The sequence below is a fragment of the Ziziphus jujuba genome, chromosome 11, assembly GCF_031755915.1.
Source record: "Ziziphus jujuba cultivar Dongzao chromosome 11, ASM3175591v1".
Lineage (NCBI taxonomy): Eukaryota > Viridiplantae > Streptophyta > Magnoliopsida > Rosales > Rhamnaceae > Ziziphus > Ziziphus jujuba.
The window spans coordinates 10,507,712-10,535,274 of NC_083389.1; the positions used below are offsets into that span (position 1 = coordinate 10,507,712).

The 27,563-nt window shown below is 33.8% G+C and overlaps 5 protein-coding genes across 6 annotated transcripts; 2 read left to right on the forward strand and 3 right to left on the reverse strand.

Moving 5' to 3' along the window:
- Window positions 1-1,569: 1,569 nt before the first annotated feature.
- On the reverse strand, window positions 1,570-2,193 carry LOC132800008 (transcriptional regulator TAC1-like). The gene has a single exon (XM_060812880.1). It carries the CDS (start codon window positions 2,191-2,193, stop codon window positions 1,570-1,572), a length of 624 nt encoding a protein of 207 aa, XP_060668863.1.
- Window positions 2,194-6,990: 4,797 nt separating this feature from the next.
- LOC107432322 (uncharacterized) lies at window positions 6,991-7,916 on the reverse strand. Its single transcript, XM_016043434.4, has one exon. The coding sequence runs from the start codon at window positions 7,822-7,824 to the stop codon at window positions 7,252-7,254; it is 573 nt and encodes a 190-aa protein (XP_015898920.3). The 5' UTR covers window positions 7,825-7,916; the 3' UTR covers window positions 6,991-7,251.
- Window positions 7,917-11,880: 3,964 nt separating this feature from the next.
- On the forward strand, window positions 11,881-15,262 carry LOC107432323 (metal tolerance protein 4). 2 transcript variants are annotated; one of them, XM_016043436.4, is made up of 7 exons: window positions 11,881-12,137; window positions 12,908-13,080; window positions 13,319-13,517; window positions 13,804-13,982; window positions 14,097-14,247; window positions 14,532-14,665; window positions 14,796-15,262. In XM_016043436.4, the coding sequence occupies exons 1-7, from the start codon at window positions 12,083-12,085 to the stop codon at window positions 14,973-14,975; spliced, it is 1,071 nt and encodes a 356-aa protein (XP_015898922.3). In that variant the 5' UTR covers window positions 11,881-12,082; the 3' UTR covers window positions 14,976-15,262. The 2 variants fall into 2 exon arrangements, with proteins under 2 accessions (XP_015898922.3, XP_015898921.3); XM_016043435.4 differs by having other exon boundaries at window positions 11,885-12,551.
- A 402-nt stretch (window positions 15,263-15,664) lies between these two features.
- LOC107432325 (uncharacterized) lies at window positions 15,665-17,801 on the forward strand. The gene is made up of 3 exons (XM_016043440.4): window positions 15,665-15,828; window positions 16,425-17,224; window positions 17,468-17,801. Exons 2-3 carry the CDS (start codon window positions 16,606-16,608, stop codon window positions 17,671-17,673), a joined length of 825 nt encoding a protein of 274 aa, XP_015898926.3. The 5' UTR covers window positions 15,665-15,828; window positions 16,425-16,605; the 3' UTR covers window positions 17,674-17,801.
- Window positions 17,802-18,771: 970 nt separating this feature from the next.
- On the reverse strand, window positions 18,772-26,920 carry LOC107432317 (uncharacterized). The gene is made up of 8 exons (XM_048465895.2): window positions 26,313-26,920; window positions 25,099-25,467; window positions 24,739-24,998; window positions 22,942-23,083; window positions 22,210-22,581; window positions 21,941-22,072; window positions 21,456-21,584; window positions 18,772-21,353 (listed from the first exon to the last, which is right to left on the reverse strand). Exons 1-8 carry the CDS (start codon window positions 26,436-26,438, stop codon window positions 18,996-18,998), a joined length of 3,888 nt encoding a protein of 1,295 aa, XP_048321852.2. The 5' UTR covers window positions 26,439-26,920; the 3' UTR covers window positions 18,772-18,995.
- Between the last annotated feature and the right edge of the window lie 643 nt (window positions 26,921-27,563).

The window sequence follows — 27,563 nt, forward strand, 5'->3', positions numbered from 1 at the left end:
CCCCCCCACACACATATATTTATATTACAAAAATATTCTAATAAGAACTATCCCACAACTTATTTTTGGAGAAACATGTTGATATTAAAATTAAAAATCAAACATACCATGATCCCTTTAAAAATTGGAACGATTACTTTCGCGTTAAAAAATTAAGGGTTTACTTTCTCATTTCAAATTTTTAGTATTAAAAAATATATGTTAAAAGGATTAACATGCAAAACATAATTGATTAGCCAACATAGATTCCATTTTTGTTGCCCATAGTATCAGGAGACAGTTCCTAGGAGATCAAATTCTGATATATAAATTAACATTGTATACATATGCAAACCTTTCTTAATTAATTAATTAATTATCATATTTATCATAAAAATGAAACTTGGAAAAGTAAAAAGAAGTAACGTTTTTGTGAAGTAAAGTTGGTAACCGTTACAGATGACAGGATGTACTCCTTATGGAATAGGTGTTGTGTAGATGTCTTTACATCAATGCTTTAGACGAAACCAAAATAGAAAAAAGTTCGTCATATTAGATTATGACAGTCTCACATAACTCACAAAATATCATAGTGAGTTTAAATACATAATATTGTGTATTCTGCAACATATACGAAGAACGGATCAACTAGCTAGTCTATATATTAATTAAATGAACTTTTAAAAGAATGAGAAGAATTTATACATAATTGATATCTTTTAGAAGATATATTTTCAACTTATTCTGGAATACATGTTGATACAGATACTGAATAGAATCATTTCTTCTCAGATAAATTGGACACTATCTTCCAATCTCTTAGAAAATCAATTTCGTACCTATATATGTGTTAGTGAGTAATTGTAGTATGAATTGCTAAGCTAAACAGGATTTACTTCATTATGAGCACTGATATATATAGATATTCAGACCTTCTTTACATTGGATTCGATGAGATCTAGCTAGTTTATTTTTGGCGAAACTAATAACTATATTAGCTAATTACTTAATATATTAAAATCAAGTAGCAAGGAATTTACTTATATGTTTCAAGATAATGTGCCTAGAATATGCGTGTATACATACATATATGTGTGTGTGTGTGTAAAAAAATTAAAAAATATTACTTTTGATTTATCATCATTTATATATGTTTCGACATGTTAAGACTGTGATCTGATTCTAGAATAGAATTTGGCATGCTAATTTCTGATTTAAATTCCAAAATTAAGGGGTTGAAATGAAAGACATTAACAACGATTGATGACCAAAATTAACAAAGGAAAAGCGAAGCCAACAATTTTCAAAACTAAACTATATATATATATGTACATGTATGTATGTATCCCACATGATGTCTTACAGTAAACTGTACATTTGCATGATCTGGATATAAACCAGAAACAAACCCTCAGAAGTAAACACCAAAGTGGGGGTGACGACGACAAATCTACCTAGAAAACCAAAATGCATGAAACAAAATCTCTTGATTCATATCTAAGCAAAACCTCTTTCGGGTTAATTTATTTATGTGCATATATATATATATATATATGTATGATATCACTGCTGGGAATGAGTATATGATTATCAGAGCCTGAGAGTCAAATCCAGCTTATCCCCAACGCTCTCTGACCCCTCCATCCCAGACCCATATCCATTCCCAATCGCCAAAGTCAGCTCAAGCGATGGCATAGACTCTTTTAGGTTCCTTATTAGATTAAGACAAGGAACACACTTGTGTCGATTCTCACGAGGAGGCAGCTCGTATACTTCCCCGTATCCATCCACGTCTTCAGATCCATGTCCATGCCAAAAGTCTAGCTCAACCCGACGTTCAGTACGATCTTCTCCACCTATTGACACGGTCAGGGCTTGAATTTTACAGTCCGACTCAGGACCCAGAGGCAAAACCTTAGGAGGTGGAAAAGATGGTGGGAAAATGCCATTGTTGGTTGTTGCTCTTACCCTCTCGAGGCGTTCGCGAAGATATCTGACCCTGATCTCCTCACGCTGCCTACGGTGGGCGTTCTGATGGCCTCCCAAGGCTTGTGAGGAAGGGAAGGACTTGGAACATGAGGAACAAACGTAAGGACCAGAGCTTATGCTTAACCATGCAGATAGCAGTGATGGTGATGATGTTGATGATGATGCTGCTGACCTACCTCCTGGGTATGGCATACTGCTTGACCTGTCAGCAGCTTTTCCAAGCATTTTCTCTGATGAGAAGGAAAAAAAAAAAAAAGTCCTAGGAAATGGAGATTTTCAGAGATGACAGGGATGATTATCCAGAGAAAAGAAGGGAATTGAAACTGCTACTTCTTGTTTGGAAAGAAAAAGACAACAAAAGAGAGAGAAGGAAGGAAGATGTGGGTTATTTTGAATGATGAAGATGGAAGGAGATCATGTATGTATATATATATATATATGTCCATATAATTACAGAGAGGTTAAAAAGCAAAAAGGGTTTTACCATATTGAAGTCTAAGTGGGAAATTGTAGATATGTTTTATGATGAAAATTGGATTGGAATTGCACAAAGTGGGATGAGAAATGAGAGAGTCTACTTGTAGAAACTCTCGCATGAACTGTAGCGGACGCGTGTGCTTGTTGAGGTTACTGACTAGCTAACCATAGTTAGTGACCAAAAAATAAAAAATAAACAATGAAAAATGAAACAGAGAAACTCCCTTTTGATTGGGATCTTCTAACATAGAATCCCAGATCATAATGTAATTATTTTTTTCATTTAATTTATTTTATTATTTTAATAATGATTTTAAATGAGATGATATTTTATTAACAATGAACAAGAGATGAACAAGATGAAAACATGATAAGGGGATGAAAAATATAGACCCTCTCTTTTGTTACATTACGTCTAGTTTTTCGTTTTTCTTTTTTTTTTTAATTAGGGAAAAGATTGCTTATTACGGACCACCCATCTTATAGTTTACAAATCCCACCCCTAGACGAACTCTAAAAAAGTACTATGCGTGCCACTTTTAATTGCAATTACTAATTAAAAATGTTATTTTACATGCATTATTACTGAATGAAGGAACAGATTATGACTTCAGAAAAGAAATGGGAAACAAAGAATGGTCTCTTATAAGAAATAGAGAGGGGGGAAAAAAAGAAAAAGAAAAATAATCCATGCAACATCAATACACTTTTCCAACATTTATTTGTTCATTAAAAGGTCCATTTATTAATTATTTGACATTACTAGATTACTAGATATTCTCTCCTTGCCCTTCAGACCGTATCTTTTCTTTTTCTCTTTTCCTTTAAACTTACATTTTCCCATAGAAATTAACACCTCAAATACATAAAACAAATTTCTAGATTTTACCCTCATTTTTTTTTTTTCTTCTTCTTTATTTTTTTACCAAATTAAATAAAAGTGAAAAATCTATAATGAATATTTTGACAAAGTTTATCTTCCAAGTTGATCAAAACTACCTTTCTCTCTCTATATCTGATCTGTCTCTCTCTCTAGCAGTTTTAGTTGATGCATGAATAGCCACGTCTACAAGCACCAAACTCCAAGTGCTGAGTAAGCTGAGAGATTAGTCACCGTCTCTGAAAACGTTTGGCTCTGTGGTTCATTTACAAGACTTCGAAACCCATTGGCCCGACCGACACATAGCATAAATTTAGCTTCGTTTTAAAGCCAACCACATCTTCTTCTTCTTTTTTTTAATATTTTATTTTCTTCACGTTTTGTTTTTCACACGTCCAAAAATCAAATAAATGCATTAAATGCCTATTTACTAATACAAAATAACATCCGTATGTACACGGCCTCCTTTTATTTCTTTTTGTCTTTTTGTTTGAACAAACTCTGCACAGATTGACGAAATTAAAAAAATAAAAAACAGAGTTTATTGCTTCTTCTCCAAAATTTCACTATGGGAAAATATGTAGCATCATTATTAGCCCTCCATACGGACGAATACAGGGTCTAAATAGTAAGTCCATTTGCATCATCATGCCACGTGTGCTATGATAGTTATTATATTGTGTGGATTTCACATGGAGTCCGTACTACCTAGCCACCTTTACCATTTCCCAAATAAAGAAAGAAAGAAAGAATAGAAAGAAAACTACGAATTGGAAGAAGACAGAATTAGCAAATATTAATGTTTAAAAATGTTTTCGGAAATCATTGTTGATTGTTGACTTTTAAACATTAGCAATTGTTAGTCTCATTAGCCGAATGGTCCTTACAATTGAGGACGTGGCACCTCATGCAATATTGAGCCAAGTTCGTGTGCTTTCACAAGTGACAATCTATATTTGCTTTGATTGTGTGACAAAGGAATTATGCGCCTGTAGCTGCTTTCAATTTAGCTCAGAGAAAACAGAAGAAAAGAGAAGAAGAGATATAACAATATCAATATGTGTTAAAAGCTTATGTTCCAAAATATAATAATGTTTTCATACATCATACCTCATAAGTTCAAAACCAATTTTATGACGCACCATTATAAAAAATAAATAAAATAAAATTAAGACGGACCAACCAAGGTGGGCTCATGTTGACCCATGCTGTTTGCCACTATCGGGCCATATTACCCCGTCCACTTCAAATGCTTTCAGATGGGTCTGATTTCTAAGAGGACCACTCTTTTACCACTAACGAGTCCTTTATGAGGCCCAATTGAAATATTAGCGAAAAAGAAGTCTCCCCTGTTCTTTTTTTTTTTGGGGGGGGTGCCCATGTACGTGTGTGTGGTTTTTTATTTTATTTTATTTTTTTGTGTATATGAATAAATGTATATCTATAGTGTATTACCATAGCGTCGTTAAAGGAAAATAGCACCAACATTATATGAGAAGAGAGTTTACACTCATAAAACAAAGGATACTTCTCTTTCTTAGGCAGGCCTTGACAAGAAGAAATAGAGAATATATGAGAAAGAACAACAGTAAGAATGAATCAATTTAATGGGGTGTTTGGAAAAAAGAAAAGTATTGAAGAAAACTAATATCTGGAAATTAATTTTTTGGGATCCAATTTCTTATGAATGAGTTTTTTTAGAATTATTTTTACAGTATTTGATTAATTATAAAAAAAAAATAAAACCTATAAATAATTAAATAAATTTATATATTAAAATTAAAAAATAAAATTATATTTAAAAAAATAAATAATATCAGTTTCTCATGGAATTTTAAAAGAATCCAGTTTCTTATGAATGAGGTTTTTTAGAATTCTTTTTACAGTATTTGATTAATTATAAAAAAAAAATAGAACTTATAAATAATTAAATAAACTTATACATTAAAATTAAAGAATAAAATTGTATTTAAAAAAATAAATAATATCAATTTCTCATGAAATTTTAAAATGACACATTTTTAGTAGGATCCACTTTCTCTATCAATTTCTCATATTACTAAGATTTATTTTCTACTAGGATCTATAAATTTTTTTTCTTAAAAATTATCCCAAAAAAATTTCGCTATCCCAAAAAATTTTAAATTCCCTCTAACTTTACCATTACCCAAACACCCCATAAATGAAAAAAACAAAAAACTACAAGTAGAGAGAGAATAATACAGTAATAAGTCTTTTGAGTGGAAAATAAAAACACGCAAACAGCATATATCACTATTTTTTAAAAGGAAGAGCAAGAAGAGGAAAGAGTACGAATGAATGACTTTCATTTTCTTGTCCAGTAAGCAGCTCGAAATCAAGAGGGAATCCCATCCACTTTTTTGCAACCAACAAAAATCCCCTAATGACCCCAGACCTTCAATTGCAGCAACCGGATGTAGACATAGAATGGATTCTACCTCTAGAGGCAAGGCAACTATAATGGAATTAGTCACTGCCATGGTAAACTAAATGAGATCTCTTTCATTCTCACTGCTATATTGCAGACCGATTAGTCCAACACAACAAGAGGAAAAAACATACTTCAATGTCATTCTATGCATTTTCAAATGATTTTTTTCCATGTTTGTGGCACTGTCAATGCATGTCTAGATTGTAGTTCGTTTAGGCAAAATCTTAGCATATATAACAAAACAGATCTTGGTTAAATCTTTCAGTCCTTACACCTTGACATAAAGTTCCTACACTGACCATAGACAGATATATATTAGTCTATCAGACCCAAACTTTAACCATTCTACCATGCTACTTTATGGTCCTTACACATATGAGAAGATACCTCAAAAACCCAACCAAACTTAAGTGGATCAAGAAACCAATATATATGCATGAAAACAAAATGTATTACTTTATCTAACTCATTTAGAGAAAAATATCAATTTTCCATCATTAGAGGATTAGTACACCTGTATTGAAAGAGAGAATTGAAAACTCGGACTACAATTTATAAAAATGGTGCAAATGCTTCAAACTATAAAAGAAAGTCTACCTGTAAGAACTTTCTGATAGCGGACATCATGAAATGAGGTAATAAAAGAAAGAGGTGTTAATATAGTTTTCAAGAAAAATAAAAAATAAAACCAACTTATTCGATATACAAGGCACATATAGACAGAAACCAAATAAGTGATAAATCAATGAAAATGAGATCCAAGAAAGAAACAAAATTTCCAGATCAGAATAAAAATGTTATCGTGTTCTCTTCCCCCACCATCAACAATTAGTATCTTTTACAACTTATGGATACTGGAACATTACCTTAATTGAATTGGTAAAAACGACTTCTTGGTATATTTAAAATCACCTTAAATACTAAAATCCATGTCAGATACGAAACCTTAGAAATCGCACACCAACGGATTTCGTAAACCATAAGTTTGAATAAAAAATGTAAACGTCTAGCGATATGTTATGTTAGGTTCCAGGACACCATCATGCATAAACATGCCCAAATAATCAGATCAAACAAACAGATGAAAATCATATTAGCAAACTAAATAAGATCATCAGTGTAAAAATGATTGCTTTGTAAATCGTAACAGCAACAAAAACCAAAAAGCAACTGAGAAATCAAAGCAATTCCAAAATTCAGCAAGAAGTAAAAATGACTCGAAAATTGTCAAATTCTTCCCATTTTTGGAAAGCCAATGATTAGTTTTATCCACGGATTCCATATCAAATCAAAGTCGGCCTACTTCTCCATCCAGAATTTAAAAAAACAATTATAAACTCATAAAATCTCAAAATTAGAACAAACCCAGTTCCTCTTATGGTCTGAAAACTAATATTCATAATTGAAATTCTAAAAATAAAAAAATAAAAATAAAAAGCCTAAAATAGAACAAAGGGGAAGTGCGTGAACCGGATCAATTCGTCTTGGGATCAGGCATAGGGAACAACCCTGCACTAGCACCTCTGGGCGGCGAGAATCCCAAAAACTTCTGCAAATTGGTCCGAATACTAATGGAGCAGAGGAAGTACAAAAACGCCATGGAACAATCAGTCGAATCGTCCCCTTGCAACCCTCTGTGGCTCATCTTCATCAACAACCCAAAGGGTTTAAAGGGCAATTTCGCAACCACCTTGCCTTCAAAGAGAGAGTTAAGCAAACCGAAGACGACGAAAAGCACAAGAGCCACCACAGCGCCCGACTTGAACTTGAAGAGCGATAGGTCGCGGCTGGATTCCTTGAGGCTGGTCTCGACGCGGTCGATCTTCTTGGTTTTGGATTTCTTGGTGATCTTGGCGGTGTCGGTCTTCATGGTCTCGAGCTTCTTGGCTGCCTTGTCGATGGACGATCGGAGGGACTTGTATGAGTTTGTGCGGTAGATTAGAAGCCATGAGATCGCCTCGCAAACTATCGCCGTGCATATTGAGATGCCCACCACTCTCAGACTATCTGAGTACTTGAACGCTGACAACATTTGGGGCATCGCCATGGATAGAAAATCCAAAGGAAAATTCCAGAGAAACTGCGAGAAAGTTGGTGTTGGTTTTGATCTTATTTACTTTGTCGGCCTCAGTCTTCTTCTAATGATTTTTTTTTTTTTTTTTTTTTTGGGTTAATCTTCCAATCTGGGATTAATTGGGCCGATCATGGCCCATATTTGAGAAGATTTTAGAATGATCCAGCCCGGCCCACCTTATCCGTTGTTCTTCAATTCATCAAATCAATTTTGTTGCTGAGGATCAAGATACTACAATATTCCCAAACCAGGGTGGGCAATATCCAAGTGAATCCGACAAAACAGACCAAAGTCCGAATCAATCCGATGAAATTGACCGAATCGAACCATTCGGATTGGTTTAGTTCGGGTTTTTAGTCTTTGATAACTAAAATCTTAAGTAATAAGCGGACAATTGTGACTTTAGTTGTATATATTTTAAGTTTATCATTAGACAAGAAAAAGCACTAATGTCTTAGTCACTAATATTGAGTTTGAATAAATATCCTATATGAAGATTTTGAAAGTTACATATCAAAAATCTGTGTGAGACCAATAATCATAAATAATGGTGAAAATAAAATGATTATATTGACAATGACATTGGTAATAAAATGTTTTTACATTTACAAAACACTTCATAATTAAACAAAGGACGAATCACGTATTTCTTCAAGTTACATATCAATAACCATCATGAGCAAGCTACAAACAAAGCTTATTTTTTTCGACTAATACGTTTTAATTATAAAAATGTTATGATATTATCATAATTGCAGATGTGATTACGTGAGCATGATTAATTCAACAGATCCTGCTAGCAGGCTTAGTTGACAATATAAAAACGCAGATGGTAGCTTTCTTGCCTGTCCTGTAAAGCAGGCTTAATTGACCATATATATTATATACCAGACAATCCTCAGAAGCACATATTCTCTTTCTTCAAACTTTCCAGAAACTGAATGTGCAATTATGTTAGGAAATGGTTTTATCTGCACCAACTTCAAGAAACCCAATCCAAACTCACTAGCACTAGTCTCAATCCCACTGCTCAGCTTAGACAACTTGTTTGAACCGGCTGCAACTTTTATGTACAAGGCCATAACATTAGGTCCAAAGAATATAATTTTCAACTGAACAGTGACCATATCTTGGGCAGTCCATAAAACTGCTATACCTTTCCACTAAGCCATCAAAAAATTTTGAGTATTTTCAATCTGAGGCAAAAAAGAAATGGCTTTATTATACCAATGCGATGAAGATCCACCCTTGCTGCTACATAGAAATGGAAGAAATGAAGAAGATAATGATGATGATATAAGAATAGGAATATGTATGGATATTGTGAAGCAAGATATAATTTCTTTAATCGGTTTCAAATGGTATGGAAAAGAGATTATGAGCTACAACACACCCTTATCTGTAAACATCCTAACATGGCACTCTCAAAATGTACGGGCATATATTCATGCATTTAATTATTTGGTATAGTTGACAAATTGCAAATTATTAGCTATATAGGATATAGATGATAATTTCGTGTAGTTTGCTCACGAGGTAAAATAGAGGGTTTGAGGTGTTTCATGTGGTTTTAACTTTTTTCTTTCATGTTTTCTGATTTGTCCTGTGATTTATAGTTGGTAATGTTTGCAAGTTGTAAAACCATCCAAATATAATTTTTTGTTGTTGATTCTTAACCAGAACATGACATCAATTTTTCATCTTCAATATTTTATGAGCATTGATTTGAAAAGTAATTTTTGGTAGTTTGGTCTCTCCATTCAAATTTGGAAGACTTCCTCTCCGTATCATTTATTGAGAAGAGAACAAGAAACTTTTCCTTCTGTTACTTTAATTCCCTTTTCCTCTTTTCCCTATCAATTCCAACTTTTATTTCTATGTACTTTGAACTAAGCATTTAAAATACAACGGTCTAAATCAAGCATAATTATGGCTTAATGATAAATTAAAAAATGATGAAAAGCCTTTGGAGACTTGTAACGTCCATTGTCAAAAGTCAAAATCTTTCTTATAAAAAAATAAAATAATATATATATATATATATAATGTATATATTTAAGGAAAAAAAAAATGTAAGCAAGGAGATGGATGGACCAGATGGTGATGAGTAGGTGCAATTGCCGGTACAATTGCAGGCTGCCGATGATAAGAATTAGGCATGATAATCAGTTGTGCTCGACAGTGCATGTCATTAGAGGGTCACAAGTTGACTCCAAAAAGGCAAACCAATAATATTCAAGTCCATGCTAATAAAATAACCTCAACAGAGGAAGGTTGATTATTGACAAGAAAACAGATAATGGTTTTTTTTTTAAGGTTGATCTTTGCAACAACTCCCATGTTATATCACATGGATGTAGCTTTAGATTATTATTATTATTATTGGCCAAAAAAAGACCAATAATTTTTTGAATTTCTAGCTGAAGATTTTTTTTTTTTTTTTTAATTGAATAGAGCTTTCCTACTTGCATGAAAAGGTCAATTATTATTATTTTTTGGGGAATGGATCACTGCCATGAAACCTACTTTCATTTCAATAATTTTGTATAAACATTCACAATGATTTAACTTGTGAATTTAAATATATGACGAAAATTATTTATGTAAGTGTACGATGGACAACCTTTTGTATTTAATTCATAGATACTATATATTATACAAACATGTGATCCAGCTAGTTCAACTAAACTTAAAAAAATTAATTAAAAAATACTCTGTTCCATTTCTCTTTCTCTATGTCATGTCATCCAAATATTATTGTTCTCTCTTCTTCTAATTTTTGATATTTTTTCTAGATGGGTTCAATTATTACTTAATGGGGATTATTATTTTATTTTGACAGTCTACATACAAGGCTATAAGTTGTTGGTTTATGCTACGAGATCATAGTCTTGATTTGAGTGGAGGGATTGATGAACTTTTTTCCAAAAAATAAAAAGTTTGAAAGACATTTTAACCGAAAATACATGTTGTATGATGGTGTATGAGGGACAGAGATGAAGGTGTTAAAAAAAAATAAAAAAATAAAAAAATAAAAAACCGACATGGAGAGTGCCTAACTTTTTTCCATTGCAGAAATCAATGCAAATTTCTATGAGAGTAATTGATATGATAGCAGAGTCTGATGAGGAGTACAAAAATTCACACGGTCATGGGGACCATTTTTTTTTTTTTAAAATAAATGATATAATTTAAATCATGTCATGATATATATTTCTTTTACGTATTAAAAAATTTATGAAAAAACATATAGAAACGTATATGATCCACTTGATTTAATTTGGAGGAGGAGGCAGTAAATTTTATTTATTTTTTTATTTTATTTTTTTTGGATAAATCGCACTAAAGTTAGATTAACAGTTCGTAGAGCTGCATTATCAAACTGTTTTTGGTACCTCGAAACGAAGAAACGGTCGAAGATATTGCTCAGACCCATCAAAATCATAAACATCAAAACAAAACGACAGAGAGTCCAACTTACCAACTGTTCAATACTCGTGACTCGGAATAATATATTAGGGACAGAAACGCAAGAAAAAAATGAGTGAAAATTATTTTTTTTATAAATAATTGCATATTATTATTTTAAAAGCATGTCTAATGAAGTGGTATTTTGATATTGCATTGCAAAATTACAGTATACAAATACTTTTTTTTTTTTCCTTTTACATTGGTAAATTTGTAAAATTTATCAATGTCATTTTTATGCTAAATTTGATATATAATTGATAAATTTTGAAAATGATTCCATATAATAAGTTTTGGGATTGATTTTTAAAATTTTAATTTTTAATTATTGTTTAATTGATAAAAATAAAAAATGAATGGATAATTAAAGAACTTATGTCAATGCTAACTTTTAAAAATGCTATTGGAAATACACTTTTAGTTAGTAATTAGCGACCCAATTTGAAATTGGTTATAGTCTTGGAGTTCTGTAAAACATTATTTCCCATGCACATAGAAAAAGCATGCGTTTCTTCACCTATGTTTAGCAACCAAGAAAGAAAATGTTCTCAACCATTTCATTTTTTTATTTTTTTAAAGAAAATGTTCTCAACCATTTCATTTTTTTATTTTTATTTTTCCTTTTATGTTGAGTAGGGGATTCTATTAATAGATATCTTTCTTCTTCTTCTTTCTCCTTCTTATCTCTACTGGGGTTGAATAGGAATTCTATTCATAGATTTCTAGATTTGTGATTTTTCGTGCTCAAAATGTGCTTGTTTCTATGGTATCAGATTCATTGTCTTCCATTTCCGGTTGGGGATACTTTGCTTTAAAATGTAAGAATTGATACCAGAAAGTCTTAAAGACAAAAAAAATACTGTATTTGTCTACTTTTATGTTTGTCTTGGTCGGCAGATTTGTTTTTAAAAAGAAAGCGAAACAGGTAGTTCTGTGTGTTGGCCTCTCTTCTTCCATTTGTTTACTAGGGGTTAGTTCCTTTTAGGTTCATTGATTGGTAAAAAAATCCTTAAAATAATTTTTGAGTTAAATGGAAGGCGGTTTGGAAACGCCATTGTTATCAGGTGTAGGTGATAGGCCCATCATCCAGAATGGGCAAGTTCGAAAGATTAACTCAGTTGCTTCTCTTAAATGTGATTTCTTCTCAAAATTGCCTGCAAAGGTTCTATCTGGGCTTGATTCTGAAGCCCCTTTTAATCTTGACCTATCTAAAACAACCGGCTTGATAGAAGGTATATCTTATTAAAAGGGTCTCTGTTTCTGTTCCTCATTGTTTCTTATATATCTTGTTTTTGGAGTTATATATATGAATTCATTTTGTTCCTTTTTGTTATAAGTTAAAACATCAGTCATAGAATCTTCTCTCGCCTGCTAGTCTAATTTGTTTTATATACATAAAGAAGTGCTTTTGTTTGCTATACATAATGGATATGAATGGTGCCTTGAAATTCTACTTTTGTTTGAGAAGAATTCAGTATGTAAATTGCAAAACTGGTGCATTGAATATTGCTTGTGTAAAAAGAAATTACTTATGTTCTTTTACATGGTTTTTTTTTTTTTTTTTTTTAATTCTTTGTTTTCATAACAGGGGAGAAAGAATACTACGAAAAACAATTTGCCACCCTAAGATCCTTTGAGGAAGTCGATGCTCTACAATCGCCTATTGACATTAATGAAGAGCAAGAACATCAAGAACAAGCACAACATGAGAGAGCAATGAACATCTCTAACTGGGCAAACGTTTTTCTGCTTGTTTTCAAGGTTAATCCCTGTTTACTATAGTGTATAGTTGAAACTTTTTTTGATACTTTTTTGCAACTTTACATTTAGTATGCTAAGATTGGTAGGTAGGACTTTATGACCTTTAGTTATGCCGTTCTCATAGCTATTGCCTTCAAGATCACTTATCTTTTCACTTTCAAATTACTAAGAACAGTTAAATTTTGGGAAAATTTGGAGAATTCTTATTTACCAATGGTTAATGAATTATGAATTGCAGATATATGCTACGGTACAGAGTGGATCTATAGCCATTGCTGCCTCAACACTGGATTCTTTGCTTGATCTTATGGCTGGCGGTATACTTTGGTGCACGCACTTGTCCATGAAGAGCATAAACATCTACAAGTATCCCATTGGAAAATTAAGGGTGCAACCAGTTGGCATTGTAATATTTGCAGCCGTCATGGCTACACTAGGTTTGATTTTATGCCTCATCTTCTACAGATACAGCAAGTTTAAACTGTTTTTCCAGTTTATTCTCTATAATAGCTTGTCTCTAATTTTTTTAACTTACTGCTGTTTTGGTGTTTCTTTAGTGAAATGAACAAAGGAAATATTCCTTCTTCATATAAAGAAAAAGATAACTGGAAACAAGCTCCAAAATTTCCCAAACATATAATGCTTTACAACCCAGATTTTGAGTTTTTTGAAACTCTTCAAATTATGAGTTCGATTATCTATAACCGCATAACTCTCATACAGGCTTCCAAGTGCTAATCCAGGCCATAGAACAACTGATCAAAAACAAACCTTCAGAGAAGCTGACTTCAGAACAATTAGTCTGGCTTTATGCAATCATGCTCACAGCTACTGGAGTTAAACTAGTACTTTGGTTTTACTGCAAAAGCTCAGGCAACAAGATCGTTCGTGCTTATGCAAAGGTTAAATTCTATATACCATTAAAACCAATTTTAAATTCCATATGGAGTCTTTTAAGGTTTCATATTTGTGAAAATACTTCTAATGCTAATGCTTCAATTGATGATGTTTACCAGGATCATTATTTTGATGTGGTAACTAACGTAATTGGCTTGGTTGCTGCCATTCTTGGTGATCAATTTTATTGGTGGATTGACCCGGTTGGTGCCATCATCCTTGCATTCTATACGATTTCGAATTGGTCTGGAACTGTGCTGGAAAATGCAGGTTACTCTCTATGTCTCTCACGAACATCCAATGCCGTGGATAAACACAAACACAATACTGCTCTTCCCAATAAGAATACTTAGATTTTCTCAATTTCTAACTTTTTAAATCCTTGGTATGCCATTGCCACACACCTAATGCTCGACTCAAATCCAGTTCACTGTATTATCAAATCTCACTTTCCATATATTTGATTGTTCATACAAACTATATCTTTCATAATTCACCTTTCATTTTAAATTTTTTTGTTGGGACTTAATCTACCAGTTGCTTTCTTGATGCAGTGTCCTTGATTGGTCAATCAGCTCCTCCTGAAGTCTTGCAAAAACTTACATACCTCGTACTAAGGCATGATCCTGCAATCAGACGTGTTGACACAGTCCGTGCCTACACATTTGGGGTTCTCTATTTCGTCGAGGTTAGTTAATTCTTTATTTTTTTAAATTTTTTTTTTATGTAAATGAAGAAAGCCATAGTAACAAATCTTTATTTGCAAGAAATGCTTCCAAATATCTTGACTAACAGCGTTTTGACTCGAAAAAAACCAGGTTGACATCGAACTCCCAGAAGATTTGCCATTGAAAGAAGCACATGCAGTTGGAGAATCACTGCAAATAAAGATTGAAGAACTCCCTGAAGTAGAGCGGGCCTTTGTTCATCTTGACTATGAATGTGACCACAAACCAGAGCACTCTGTTCTCATAAGACTCCCAAACGATCAGCCTTGAGTTTGAGTTTCCCTTGTAATAGTATCCTGTTGTACTTTTGTTATAGTAATCAGTATCAGGGGAAGGAGATCAAAATCAATCTCTCAGTAGTTCAAGAGAGTGATATAGATACATGAGAGGGAACAAAAAATAGTTGTAGTGGAAGTGAAAAAAATTTTATGAGAAAGAAAGTATGTAGTTTGAGACTTTGAGTTGTTGTATCACTTATTTGAAGTAGCCAGACTTATGCAGATGTTGTAATTTCAAGTTCAAGAAAGGAATAAATGTTATACAGTTTCAATTTTCTACTTTAGATGGTTTAAAATCCTCCCTTTAGATCTTAAATAATAAAAATTTAACAAAATAATAATAATAATAATAATAAAAGAAACCATATCATGCTTTGTTTTTGCATGTGGCCAAACAAGAACTACTTTTTTTAAAAAATATGGATTTTGTGTTGTGTTTTCATATTATATAATTTTAGACACCTCATAAATAAGTTGAATAATTAAGTAATTAATGCAATTTGTCTTTAAAGTGTATTATTTTATCTATAATCATTAAATTAGCTTCTTCTTTTCTTCCTTTTTTTTTTTTTTTTTTTTTCCTTTTTGCCCTTTTAGTTGAACAGGTAATTTCTTAAAAAAATACATATTATATTGATTTTTTTTTATATATATAATTTTAAAAACTAATAATAATCGAATTTTGGCAGGCAGAGCAGAGTTTGAACGTCCGGCCCAATAATAGAATCATGAACTCAAGTGGGCCAGAGCTGTAAACTTAGGGCTTCAATCTCAATTGAATTCATCTTCTGAAATTCCCAATCCCCAGCAGAAGCTCTTTGAAACCGCTTCCCGATGTTGCTAAGGTTGGTAATTTTCTCTCACAGTGCTTTATGGTTTTTCTCTTTCACCATAGCCCATCCAGATTGGTGCTTTTGGCTGTTATACTAGCATTCCTGTTTCTTCTTTCTTCATTCACTGTGAAGCTCCTTCCTTTTTGGCTGTTTTAATTATTGAATTTTTCAAGCCCCTTTCATTTTATTTTCTTCTGTTGTTCTGTAACTCAGTTTTTCATTTTATGGGGGTCCTTATTGAATATTATTTATATCGACTAAAAAGTCAGTGATTTTGGCTGTTTGTCAACTGAGTGTTTGGTTTCCGAGAAAATGGAACCATAAGAAAACCTTAGATAGATAAAGCCTTTCCCTTTTTCCGAATTATGAGACTGAAACTTAGCTAAAGTTTATCTGTTTTTTTTCTTTTGGTTGCTAATATAGGCTGTTATTTACTAGCATTTTTTAATTATCAAACAATTTTGAGTGTAGTAGATGCCCCATTTAGTTTTTTTTTTTTTTTTTTTTTTAATTTCTTTTTTTGATGAGTTTGTCACTTAATTCTTCCAAGCATTGACAAAGATAGATTTTTTTCCCCTTTTTGTTCTTTTTTTCTTCTTCTATTGCAGGGGCGCAAAAATTAAGCAATGTGAATAAATCAATAGGTTGTAACAATTCAAATTAGCTTTACAAAGATGAGTGGCTGAAGAGTTTTGGTCACTTCCGGTTATCTATTACTAAAGAAGTGCTGAAAATTGGTTCATTCTAAACTCAAGTTATACCCCTCAAGGAATTTTTACATTTTATGCAATGAAATCTCTATTTTTGCCTTCCTCTTTCCTCCTAAGTCTATCAACCATCCGCCAGTTTCCGCCTTATCTCCCAATACAATCACAACATATATGTAGTGACCGCCATCATAAACATCATCAGCTCCATTCCCCATTTTCTTTGACTTTCCCACTTAATTCATTACATGCTCAGAAATCGTCTATCAGTGCTACAATTCCTTCAAAAGAAGGAGCAGTGTCAGTAATCAACTTTGAAGATGTTGTTGAAAAAGATTGGTCTTTCCTTGATTCAGATGATTTCACTTCCAATCAAGATTATAACCAAAAGCTCGACCGAATTATAGCCTCCGGAGGGATTCAAGAAAGTTCAAGGGTTATGGTTTCGCTTGGTTCCGAAGTGTTTGTTGATAAGGTAGTTGAATCCTCACCCTGCAATCTTCTGCTTGTTGTCCATGATTCACTTCTGGTCTTAGCTTGCATCAAAGAAAAATATGACAAGGTTAAATGTTGGCAAGGAGAACTTATATATGTGCCTGAAAAATGGGCACCTCTAGATGTTGTGTTTCTCTACTTCCTTCCCGCTTTGCCGTTTGAACTTAATCAGGTGTTTGAAGCACTTGCGAAACTTTGTTCACCAGGTAATTTTCTTCTAAAAATTTGCAAGCTGGTAATTATAATTCTCTCATTCCTTCAGTTTCATTTAATTTCATTGATCACTAAAAATTAATGAATTTTAAGTTAAAATACTTAAGGGTCTTCATAACCTAAGCTTAGTATGATCGATAATTATGCAGCAAAAACGTATGTGACCTTGTATTTTTCACTACTAGTAGTTACCCAAAAAAAAAAAAAAATTTAAATAAATAAACTGAATTGTATAGGTGCTAGACTGGTTATTAGCCATCCCCAAGGAAGAGAAGTGCTAGAGAAACAGCAACAACAATACCAAGATGTTGTAGTTTCTGAATTGCCTGAGAAGTTGACTTTAGAGAAAGTTGCAGCCCAACATTACTTTGAGCTTGTTGAATTTGTGGATGATCCTGGATTTTATCTTGCTGTTTTGAAAATGTGCAAGCCAACAGATTGACTCTGGATTTATTGTTCAACCCAGTTTTGGTCTCATGAATATTGAGAATATGCTATTCAACAACTGTTTTAATTCAACTATATATTAAATATTTATAATAATATGTATGTAGACAAAATATTTTTGATTGTTGTCCGAAGCACGTATTGTTTTTCCCACACGACAACATGTTCAGGTCTATTTGTATCCGACCAAAACAACTTTAATCGCCACCCTTGAAACGAAGACCAATTCCTGTCCTCTGATCATGTTTGGTCATATGTACCAGATTAAATGAAATGCGACACTATATTTCACTGTCCATTAAAAAATAAATTATAAAAAATAAAAATAAATAAATAAAAAAAACCACCCTCGTACACTTGCAACTTTCGTGTACCATCGCAGGAAAAATTTGTACAATATTCTTCCAATGCCAGGTGTGTGGTAAGTTTAACCATTGGGAAAATTAATATAAGTTTTACTTTAACCTAATCATTTTTCTTTTATGTACTTATTTTTTTTGTTAATTTTAGACTCATTATAATTTATCCTTTTATCATATTCAGAATTCACAAGTGAAATGTCAAAATGAAATTTTATCTTTTTCATTTGAACTTCATTCAGAAATTTACAATATTACGCCTTTAGAGTTCTCCAAGCCAACTCTCAATTCTCAATTGTAGTACCTCATGAAGATTGAGAACGAAATTGAAGATTTTGCACAAACGCACATGATGCCATTAAATAGGAAGCTAGCCATTGCTTCGGATTTTAGTGGATAATTTTCTTTTTTCTTTTTTTTTCTTTTTTTTTTTTGGGTTTTGCAGAGATTGACTAAAGGTGTGAGTTAAAGTTTATTCTGATCTGTGTAAAACCTTTGCTCATGGTGTATGGCAGAGCACAGAATACTTGAAGAGTTTGAACGCAAGAAATACATACAAAAAAATGTTCAACTATTCATAGTCAAGCGACTCCTGCAATCAATTTAATAAAAATTATAGTACGCTCAAAAATCCCAAACAAAAGCAATCAACATGAACTGGTATAGATCCAACATGCAAAGAAAATCATTGCTTATAAATGCTTCATCAATTAAAAAAAAAAAAAAAAAGGGGGGGGAAAAAATTGACCTCATACAGAATTTTCGAACATTATAGCACTCTACCAACCTCTCTCTACACAAGGAAAAACAATGAGACAGATTGGACAACAATCAATTAGAAATAACCTGAAATTCGATCTCTTTTTAAAAGGCAGATTATTGTGTATCAAATACCAAAGTACCTCAAACTTCCGACAACCAAATAAGAAGATAGGGACTGAATATATGAACAGCCACCTCACACCTTCTCACTATTGTATTCGAAGAGTGAAAACTTTATACCGTTGCTTGCTGCAAATAAGTTGTATTCTTCAACAGTCGTCTCTTTCTTATTGCAAGAAGATTGATCATTCTCAATATGATCTGTTGGACAGCTAAAAGAAAAATCTCCAACAATCTCTTCTTTTGAAGGCACAGGGATTGATTCACACCCTGATGAAAGAGCAACAGGCCCACCAGAATGGAACAAGGAAAAGCTACTATTTCCATTCAATTTTACAAAATCATCATTTTGCACAGCTTCCCCGCTCTGTGCTACTGTTGAATGCGGTCTAATTGGATCCATGCAATCCGAATTAGCAGCAATAGCGGGTTCTTGCACTGTACCTGGCTTAGAAGTCTGAGTTCTGTCATCCAAATTTATGCCATTGGCTTTAGCAATTGGCTGATAAATTGGAACTGGGCCAGGTGCAAACAAAGGGGTCGCTAAATGCTGCACAGGACTGTACTGCATGCAAAGGCGTGAGTTTCCATTTACACCATACCCAAAAGGGCCAGCATACAAATAGTGGTTGGGATGGGGGAAGGGCATCAATCCGTTGGTTGGAGCCGCTGGCCATGAAACTGGATTTTGATGATAGTAACCCAATGTTGAATGAGCTTGAAATACAGGGAAGTGTATGTTTTGGTTATGCATTGGAGAAAGTACGCTCTGTTGTTGAGAACCACTACTAACAGAAGAAACTCCATTGTCAAAACCATGAGAACCTTTTGTGGGTGGATTCCCAAGAATGTTACTTCCTGCTGCATTCTGTGAAAGACCAACAGATGTCCTGCTTCTCCCTGGCTCTCCAACATTAGCATTTTGATTTTTCTCCATCCTGACTTCATGGCACTCCGAGAAACCATTTTGAATGCGTACTGAATTATCTTTTCCTTCAGACTGCAGGCTAGAATATTCTGAATCTGAAGTGGATGAGGATTCTTGGTTCCCATGATTAGAAGAGGCTGTAATGCTGTCCCCCTCACTTAAGCATGATGAGCAGTTATCAGAACTAGAAGTGCAACCCGCAATAGGATCAGAAGTCCCCTTTATTTCAGAGTTAATAGAATTCATTGCAGTACAGTCAGGATGTAGCCCAATTTCCTCAAAAGCAGCTTCCTTTGAGCTGAAAGAGTCTTGTTCGTCCATATGAAGTCCATTTTGACAACTTATATCACTCTCTGTGATGGAGCTTCTTGATTCCTTCAAAGTATTATCCTCATCCATTTCTCCTGAGATTACTCTACTTTCGCCTGAACATATATCAGCAGATGACTTGATAAGGTTATTACTTTGTTCTGTTCCTTCAACCTTAAAAGCAGATGATTTTAACGTAACATTGGAGTCAGAATTACTTCGAGGATACTTCTTATGTGACTCCATTGGCTCCCAAACTTTCTTGGGTTGATTACCAGAAGGATTGTTTGCAGAGACAACCTTGCTTTTGGATCTTCCACAACTATCACGCATGTGATCAATTTGATTGTATTTGTTTCCACGATAGAATTGCTTGGACATATCCAATGCAGAATCTGACTTGCTAACACATTTCTCTCGACCTACTCTGATTGTAGAAATGTGTGGCTCAACCTTGGCTCTATACTCAATGTTTTGGTTACAGCTGCAAGAATGGAAGTCATACCTATCACTCATCCTGTTGCTGGTACAGTGAAACTTCTCATTAAACTTGGGACCACCATGTCGATTGATAGACTTTGTGGCATTTATTCTTAATTGCCTGTTTGTTAAACTGATGGTCCTAGGAGTTTCAAAACTATCTCCATAGCATCTTGGCTCAGGTCTGTTAAGCACAGCACCACTCTCTGGACCAACTGTAAAACGACGTCTATCAGACCACTTTAACGACAGATCTGTTAGCATTTCCTTCCGAAATTTAGATCTCCGGCGGGAATATTTTGATTGTTCAACTGTAAAAGAACCAATCCCATCTTTCACATTAGTAATTTCCCCATCATAACAATCATAGGAAGGGTTTTGTACTCTTGAAATAATATAACCATTTGAAAATTGTTCATCTTGTACATCAGGAGATCCAGGCCTTGATAGAACATTATCACCAGCTTCACTAATTGAATCCTGACAGCTAACGGAATTATTTGGTTCCTCATCAACCATTAGTGATAATTCTTCTTTTGAGGTATCAGGAAGATCAGGAGTTTCATTAGCTTCAGAAGAGCTTCTATCTCTATCCTTTTCTTTCCCTTTTAACCTTTCCTTTCTTCGGAGTTTTTTCTCTCTTTCTTTCATTCTTTTCCTCTCCTTGCGTTCTTCTTCTTCACGCTTTTCCTTTTCTTCCTCTTCAAGAAGTTTCATCTGTAGGGAAAAAAAATGTCAGAAGTGTTTCTCCTAAAGTACAAAATGGCCACCCACTATTTTTTCCCAGCATCTAATCTTTAAACTGCACTATTTCAGGACCTGCTTTTCTAACGTAATAATTTCTTTGCATGCAACATGAACTCGTTCTTCCAACAGCTTTAGTGCAAGACAAACAAAGATGCTATGTGCATTTTGGCGTGCTGTTCCTTCTCTAAATGCTTTCTCAACCTGAACAAATAGCAAAAATATCAACATATATACATTAAACAGGTATATGATTGCATGCAAAAACATGATCATGCAATGTCATTGCACAAGCACATGGTGGATAATTTGACAACACGGTATCATTGCATCTCCACTGGTCTCTTGTAAGCCAATCAACTAAAATATTTCTTTCTTCAAGTAATACGAAATATAGTGGCATATTTATCCACCCCGAGGTAGTTAATTTTGTAACTTCGCATTCTCCTTCATTTTTCCTTTTGTTACTGATTTAGTGAAGGATTTACATGTTCAACTCTGCCTAGGGAAAATACTAAACGAGCACTCTAACACAAAGATAGTCAGCAGACTGAACATGCCTGTTCCTTGAAAATAACAGTAGCAGCATCTAGAAGAAATTCTCGAGCAAGTTCAGGACTCTTCGCATGTTTTTGCGGACGGGAGCATTCTCCATCAAGCTCATTTCCATCCTTGTCCATGGAATCATCATCCTAGCAAAGGAGAAATATAAATTTTAGCCTCCCAATGTATTGACTTTCCAAACAATTGTAAGAATTGTGATCAACTACTAAGAATCTTGAGTGCCCAAAGAGAATGTAGTTATTAAGGCATATGGAACTTGAGCTACCTCTTCTTCCTCTGCTTCTTCAGCATGCTCAAAAAACCTTCTAATACTTTCTCCTCTTGTGATTGTTACAAATCCATCTCCTACTACAAGCCTGCAATGCACACATTGACCACCCTTTAATGCATGAGCTTTTACTGAAAGCTCAGTGCAACGACCATCTAGTTTCCAAGCCCTCAACGTGATAAAGCACGCACTTATACCACCAAGATCTAGGCCATTGACCTTGACACTTCCATTCATGCCGACGTTCTCAAATTCAAGAATATCACACTTTCCCTCGCCTGTTCCAACTGCCCACTCAAAATGATGGTATGTCCCAACAGTATCAGCAAAAGTTTGGCGCCAATCAGCTTGGACTGTGTCATCAGATACCTGCAACAATAGCAGATAAAAAAAATTTCATGCAAAGTCCAATCTTATATACTATGTCATCAAAGAAAGAAAAGCAGCAAAGTAACTCCATAACTCCCAGTCATCAACTTTATTGTCTCAGCAGTTAGTCATTTGAATGAAATTTAGAAAAACTAACTCAAATAGGAATCAGATAATAATAATAATAATAATAATAATAACTATTATTATTATTATTATTATTATTATTATTATAATATGCTATACAAACTTGCAAACCCACACCTCAGATTAAAGGCTGTATCTGTGAATTATTATTATTATTATTATTATTACTATTATTATTATTATTATATGCTATACAAACTTGCAAACCCACACCTCATACTGAAAGGCTGTATCTGCGACACAAAACCAACTAGTGCAACGAGGTTCCTTCCTCATCCGCTTCAGTTCCTTCAGCTCCTTGAACTCGCGAATAACATTTCTTCTGCAGTCTCTGCAAAACCTCTTGCTGTCAAACCTGTAATATGAACAAAAATTCTTAAGCAGAATAATCTAATATGACAATTTTAAGAACTTATGCCATGACTGAGTATGAAGAGTGAAAGCCAAGAACACAATAGATATTACTAGCTATGCAAGTAACTATTGCTCAACAAGATTCCATAAGTCGCAATTTTAAATAAGGATCAAACAAGCTAATAAGTTCATGAAGATGGAAAACTACGGATAGGTGTAATTTTCATGCAATTATTCAATTAGTAGAGAACTACAGAATGTGAAGCAACAAGGCAACTTATCTATTTACATATCGTACCATGCAGATTCTATTAACCCACAAATAAACAAAAGTTTGATTTGAGAAAACAAAATAAACCTATAGTACAATAACAAATAATAGGGAAAATGCTTTCTAGTTTTTAGTGCCACATAATCAGTTAATAGAACTTGATTTCAATTTTTACTCCCATTCCTTGCATGCCCCGCCCTATCTTAAATCTCTCAAACGACAAATATTCTCAACAACATTATTCTCTTTTAATATTTTTTAGCAACTCAATCACCATTTTTATAGGTATCAATATAAACTACAGGTGCTAGTTATTTAATTTCCTTGCTTTCAAATTACACCTAAATAATTGATAGAGTCAAGATATATAGTCCAATAGGAATAACTCCTTCAAAGTGTCTAAACATTTAGAGTAAAAATTTCCTTTAAACAAAAGAGTGATGCACCACACTTCAGGCCCCATTCCATCATTTCCTTCTCAAAAGCTTCACCAGTGCCTATCATCAAGGGGAACCTGCCTGGTTGAGTACTGCATACTTTTTTCATCTGCTCTTCTACAGTCTCAAATGTCAAACAATGCAACACACTTAACTACTCGGTGATTAGAAAACAATCAACAACTAAACAAAGCCAAAATCCCGACTACTCAAGCTAGTGGTTTTTGTTTCAGACAATCACCCTCCCCAACCCCCTACCACCTTTTTGGCATCTTCAAAGATAGTTACTGGACTCCATAAATATCAGAAGGGCCCTTATAGATAGTCGGCAGATAAGTCCAGATTTCCAGCCCTTATACAGCCACAAAAATAAGTATGGGTCCACACCAACATAAAAGAAATCAAATAAACAAACAGGAGGTTCATTGGGCTGACTCTGAAGATACCCTTTGGGTTTAGGAAGCCTTTTACATCTCATTAATCTCATCCTTTTACATGGAACACAACAAAATGGTCTGTCACTTTACATCTCATCGATCTCCATTCTTTCAGTCCAATCTGAATCATGCAGTTAACCACTTCAAATATGTCCTCACATAGAACATATTGCTACACATTTTTAGTTGACGGATATACTTGAGGTTTAGGCTTATCAAATGCCAATCACTAATTTAACTTTCACCAATTGTGAACTGCAATTCAAACAAGATAGTATAGTTTCAGGCCTAACAGCCTTCAAAGGCAGGCAAGCTAACTGGGCATCTTTTATCCGCAGATTAAGCTTTTGATCCCTTCTAAATGCAGTTCTACCAAGATGAAAATCCTCAACATCAGCATAATCTTACAGTTGCAATAAAAAATTGATCAACTACTTGTCAATTATCATGGTTTCTTCCACGGATTTGAATTGAATACTGTAGGAGAAAGGTTAAATGATTAGCTAAACACCTGTACATGAGCCTCTCAATAAAATCTTCTTCCTTCATCCTCAAGAGAGACTGTCGGGTTTCTTCTCCAAGTGCAGACCAGAAATCAACCAAAGTGTCACATGAAAGTCTGGCAGTGTGCAGTGCACATGTTTCCCTTGTTCCATGACCTCTGCCATAACTTGCCATTCCTTGGCTTATCCAGCCCCGACCTCCCCCACCACAAGCATCAGGATAGAGCAATTCACGTTCCCGTTCTCTTGCACGTGCACTATCAAATACCTGATTTAAGCAAAAACATCAGTGACTATGTGTAAAAGAATCATGTAAAATATTCATACCAATATAAAGATTTCACATCTATAGAATCATCTGTATTTACATTTTGGAGTCCTTTAAGAGACTTTGAGTACAAATAGCAATCCATTAGTGTCAGTGACCCATCACGTGTTGTGGTCAGACCACCCCAAGGATGGACAGATGGATCTTGAATTTCATCTTGACACCCATTAGTGCTACCCAATTCACCATCATTTTGGTTCCTTGCAGCCCCTGGTCTGTTACAGGATAGGTTCCCAGCTGCTCCCTCTTGTTGTAAAGACTTCCCATACATGACAATCTGCAAGAAACCCTCAAGCAGTAATCCATTGCATCTTGAGCAGTACATGTTCTTACGAGCTTGTTCAAAGAGGGTTTGTTTGTCAATCCTCAGAAGCTCCTGTCGAGCATGTGGTGACAGCTCACCCCAGAACTGCATCATAAGTAAACGGAGACTTGTTAGCAATTTACTAGCCCCACTTCATGAGTTACAAACTAGAAGTAAAGTCTATAGAAAATAGCAATATGTAGATCTTAACAATCAAAAAAAAATAAAAATATAATTTTAAAAAGGAGAAGTTGCAAATTCGACATAACACCCGTCTCGCTAAATTTAGAAGAACCAGGAATCTCTTTGTATCATTAGGAAAATCAAATCCATACTCATTTGTATTGTCCTATTTAAACTTAAACCCTATTGTCCAATGATTAACCTCTAGTATTGGCAACCCTATTGTCCAATGATTAACCTCTAGTATTGGCATCCAATAAATGATAAAAATCAAATTAACTACTCCCTAAACATGCACTCAACTTGGTTTAACTCCCTAATCATCACAGTCTCAATATATCTCTGTTCCTATGAATTATAATTAGCAAAAAGAAAATAATTAGCATAGAGTTGCCTCCTCCATAGACAGTAATTAATTAAACACCATTACATCTTTGCAGAAATGGTGGACATTGTCTAATTACTAATTCAGCTGTTTTCTTAACAACTTCATATATAAGATACCAAACTCACTATATGTACATGTTAAGTGGATCTGAAAAACCCATATTCAAATCATGACTTGACCTTTGACAAATAACCACATATTCAGAAACTCGGGAAAAAAAAAAAAAAATACATCCATGAAATATTTTGAACTGCAAGATCCAATCCAAGATCAAACTACCTCACAAAATTTACACGAGTTATTTACAGCAATCCCAATTGAACCTCAAAACATAAAGAAACAAAAATATAGACAATAAACAAGAAAATGAATCCAGAACCTTCTGGAGCTGATTGTAGCTAACATCATCACGGTGCTTTGACCAAAACCCATTAGCCGAAGACAGCGAGTACATCGGCGATGACCCATTACTGAATTGGTCATTTCTCTGCGCTAAACCGGGCATTTTGTTTTCAAGCTCTCATAGAATTCATTCACCAACCGTGCCCATTCCTCAGCCACGCATTCAGGGACCAATACGGATCGAATCCGATCGACGATGAAACATGAATTTGAATCGGATACAGAGAAATCGAAATTAAAATGGATAAAACAAATTAATTATGTAATTTTAGGATAAAAAAAAAAAAAAAAAAGAGTAAAGAGTTCCGTTGGATCCAAACAGATTGGATTGGTTTGTAGGTGAATCTGATACGAATATGGAGATTGACTTAAGTTAGATTGGACGTTCAGAAATTGAGGGAGAGATTTGAAACAGAGAAAGAGAGAGAGGGGAGAGAGGCTATAAGGGGTTTTTGGTTGAAGACGATGAGATTTGTTGCTGCGTTTATATTTGTGGAGAGAGAATGGCCCTGGCAATGGTAGGCATAGGGGCCAAAAGCAAGAGAGAGAGAGAGAGAGAGAGAGAGAGAGTACTGTTACATTACAATTTGACGGGGATTAAAAATAAAATTATAAAATGAAAATAAATTTTATAATGGACCAAAATTTCCCTAAACGGAAAAGTTCATGATACCCCTCTAATCTCTATACATATTATATAATTATTATTTGTCGTAATATATTTAGGTATTGAGCAATAATAATAATAATCTGAGGCTAATGGATTAAAGCTCAACTTTTTAAATTTTTTATAAAAATGAAAATTATGTAAAGTTTCGTTTCGTAGCAAGTATAGGGCACGTATATAATATCCGAAATTTTGTTTTTCATTAGGAAAAAATGATTAAACAAAAAAACCGTGAAGGGGGTAAACTCTCAATATTGTTCCCAAAGCAAAAAAAACAAAAAAAGAGAGAAAAAAAAATTATGAGAAAAGGAAATAATAATGCATATTTATTGTTGATAACAAACAAAAACAAAAATGTAATTTACAATTTTCTCGATTAATGTAAGTCATTTTGATATTCTTTTTTGTTGTAAGATGAATCATCTTCTAAACAAAGCTATGGAATTTATATTACACAAAACAAGGTTTCTTGGGTCGAAAAAACAAAACAAGTTTTTTTTTTTTTTTAAGGTATTTAACAAAACAAGGTTGATCACCCTATTTTTAACTTAATTTTCCAAC

What these genes read in the sequence shown, in the direction of transcription:
- LOC107432325 (XM_016043440.4), top strand. Translation starts at nt 16,606, where the DNA reads ATGAAATCTCTATTTTTGCCTTCCTCTTTCCTCCTAAGTCTATCAACC. An exon ending in TGCGAAACTTTGTTCACCAG is followed by an intron (nt 17,225 to 17,467) that starts GTAATTTTCTTC and finishes TGAATTGTATAG; the next exon opens with GTGCTAGACTGGTTATTAGC.
- LOC107432322 (XM_016043434.4), bottom strand. Translation starts at nt 7,824, where the DNA reads ATGGCGATGCCCCAAATGTTGTCAGCGTTCAAGTACTCAGATAGTCTG.
- LOC132800008 (XM_060812880.1), bottom strand. Translation starts at nt 2,193, where the DNA reads ATGCTTGGAAAAGCTGCTGACAGGTCAAGCAGTATGCCATACCCAGGA.
- LOC107432317 (XM_048465895.2), bottom strand. Translation starts at nt 26,438, where the DNA reads ATGCCCGGTTTAGCGCAGAGAAATGACCAATTCAGTAATGGGTCATCG. An exon ending in ATTGAGAGGCTCATGTACAG is followed by an intron (nt 23,084 to 24,738) that starts GTGTTTAGCTAA and finishes TTCATATTACAG; the next exon opens with GTTTGACAGCAAGAGGTTTT. An exon ending in ATACAGCCTTTCAGTATGAG is followed by an intron (nt 22,582 to 22,941) that starts GTGTGGGTTTGC and finishes CTATTGTTGCAG; the next exon opens with GTATCTGATGACACAGTCCA.
- LOC107432323 (XM_016043435.4), top strand. Translation starts at nt 12,350, where the DNA reads ATGGAAGGCGGTTTGGAAACGCCATTGTTATCAGGTGTAGGTGATAGG. An exon ending in AACAACCGGCTTGATAGAAG is followed by an intron (nt 12,552 to 12,907) that starts GTATATCTTATT and finishes TTTTCATAACAG; the next exon opens with GGGAGAAAGAATACTACGAA. An exon ending in TCGTTCGTGCTTATGCAAAG is followed by an intron (nt 13,983 to 14,096) that starts GTTAAATTCTAT and finishes GATGTTTACCAG; the next exon opens with GATCATTATTTTGATGTGGT.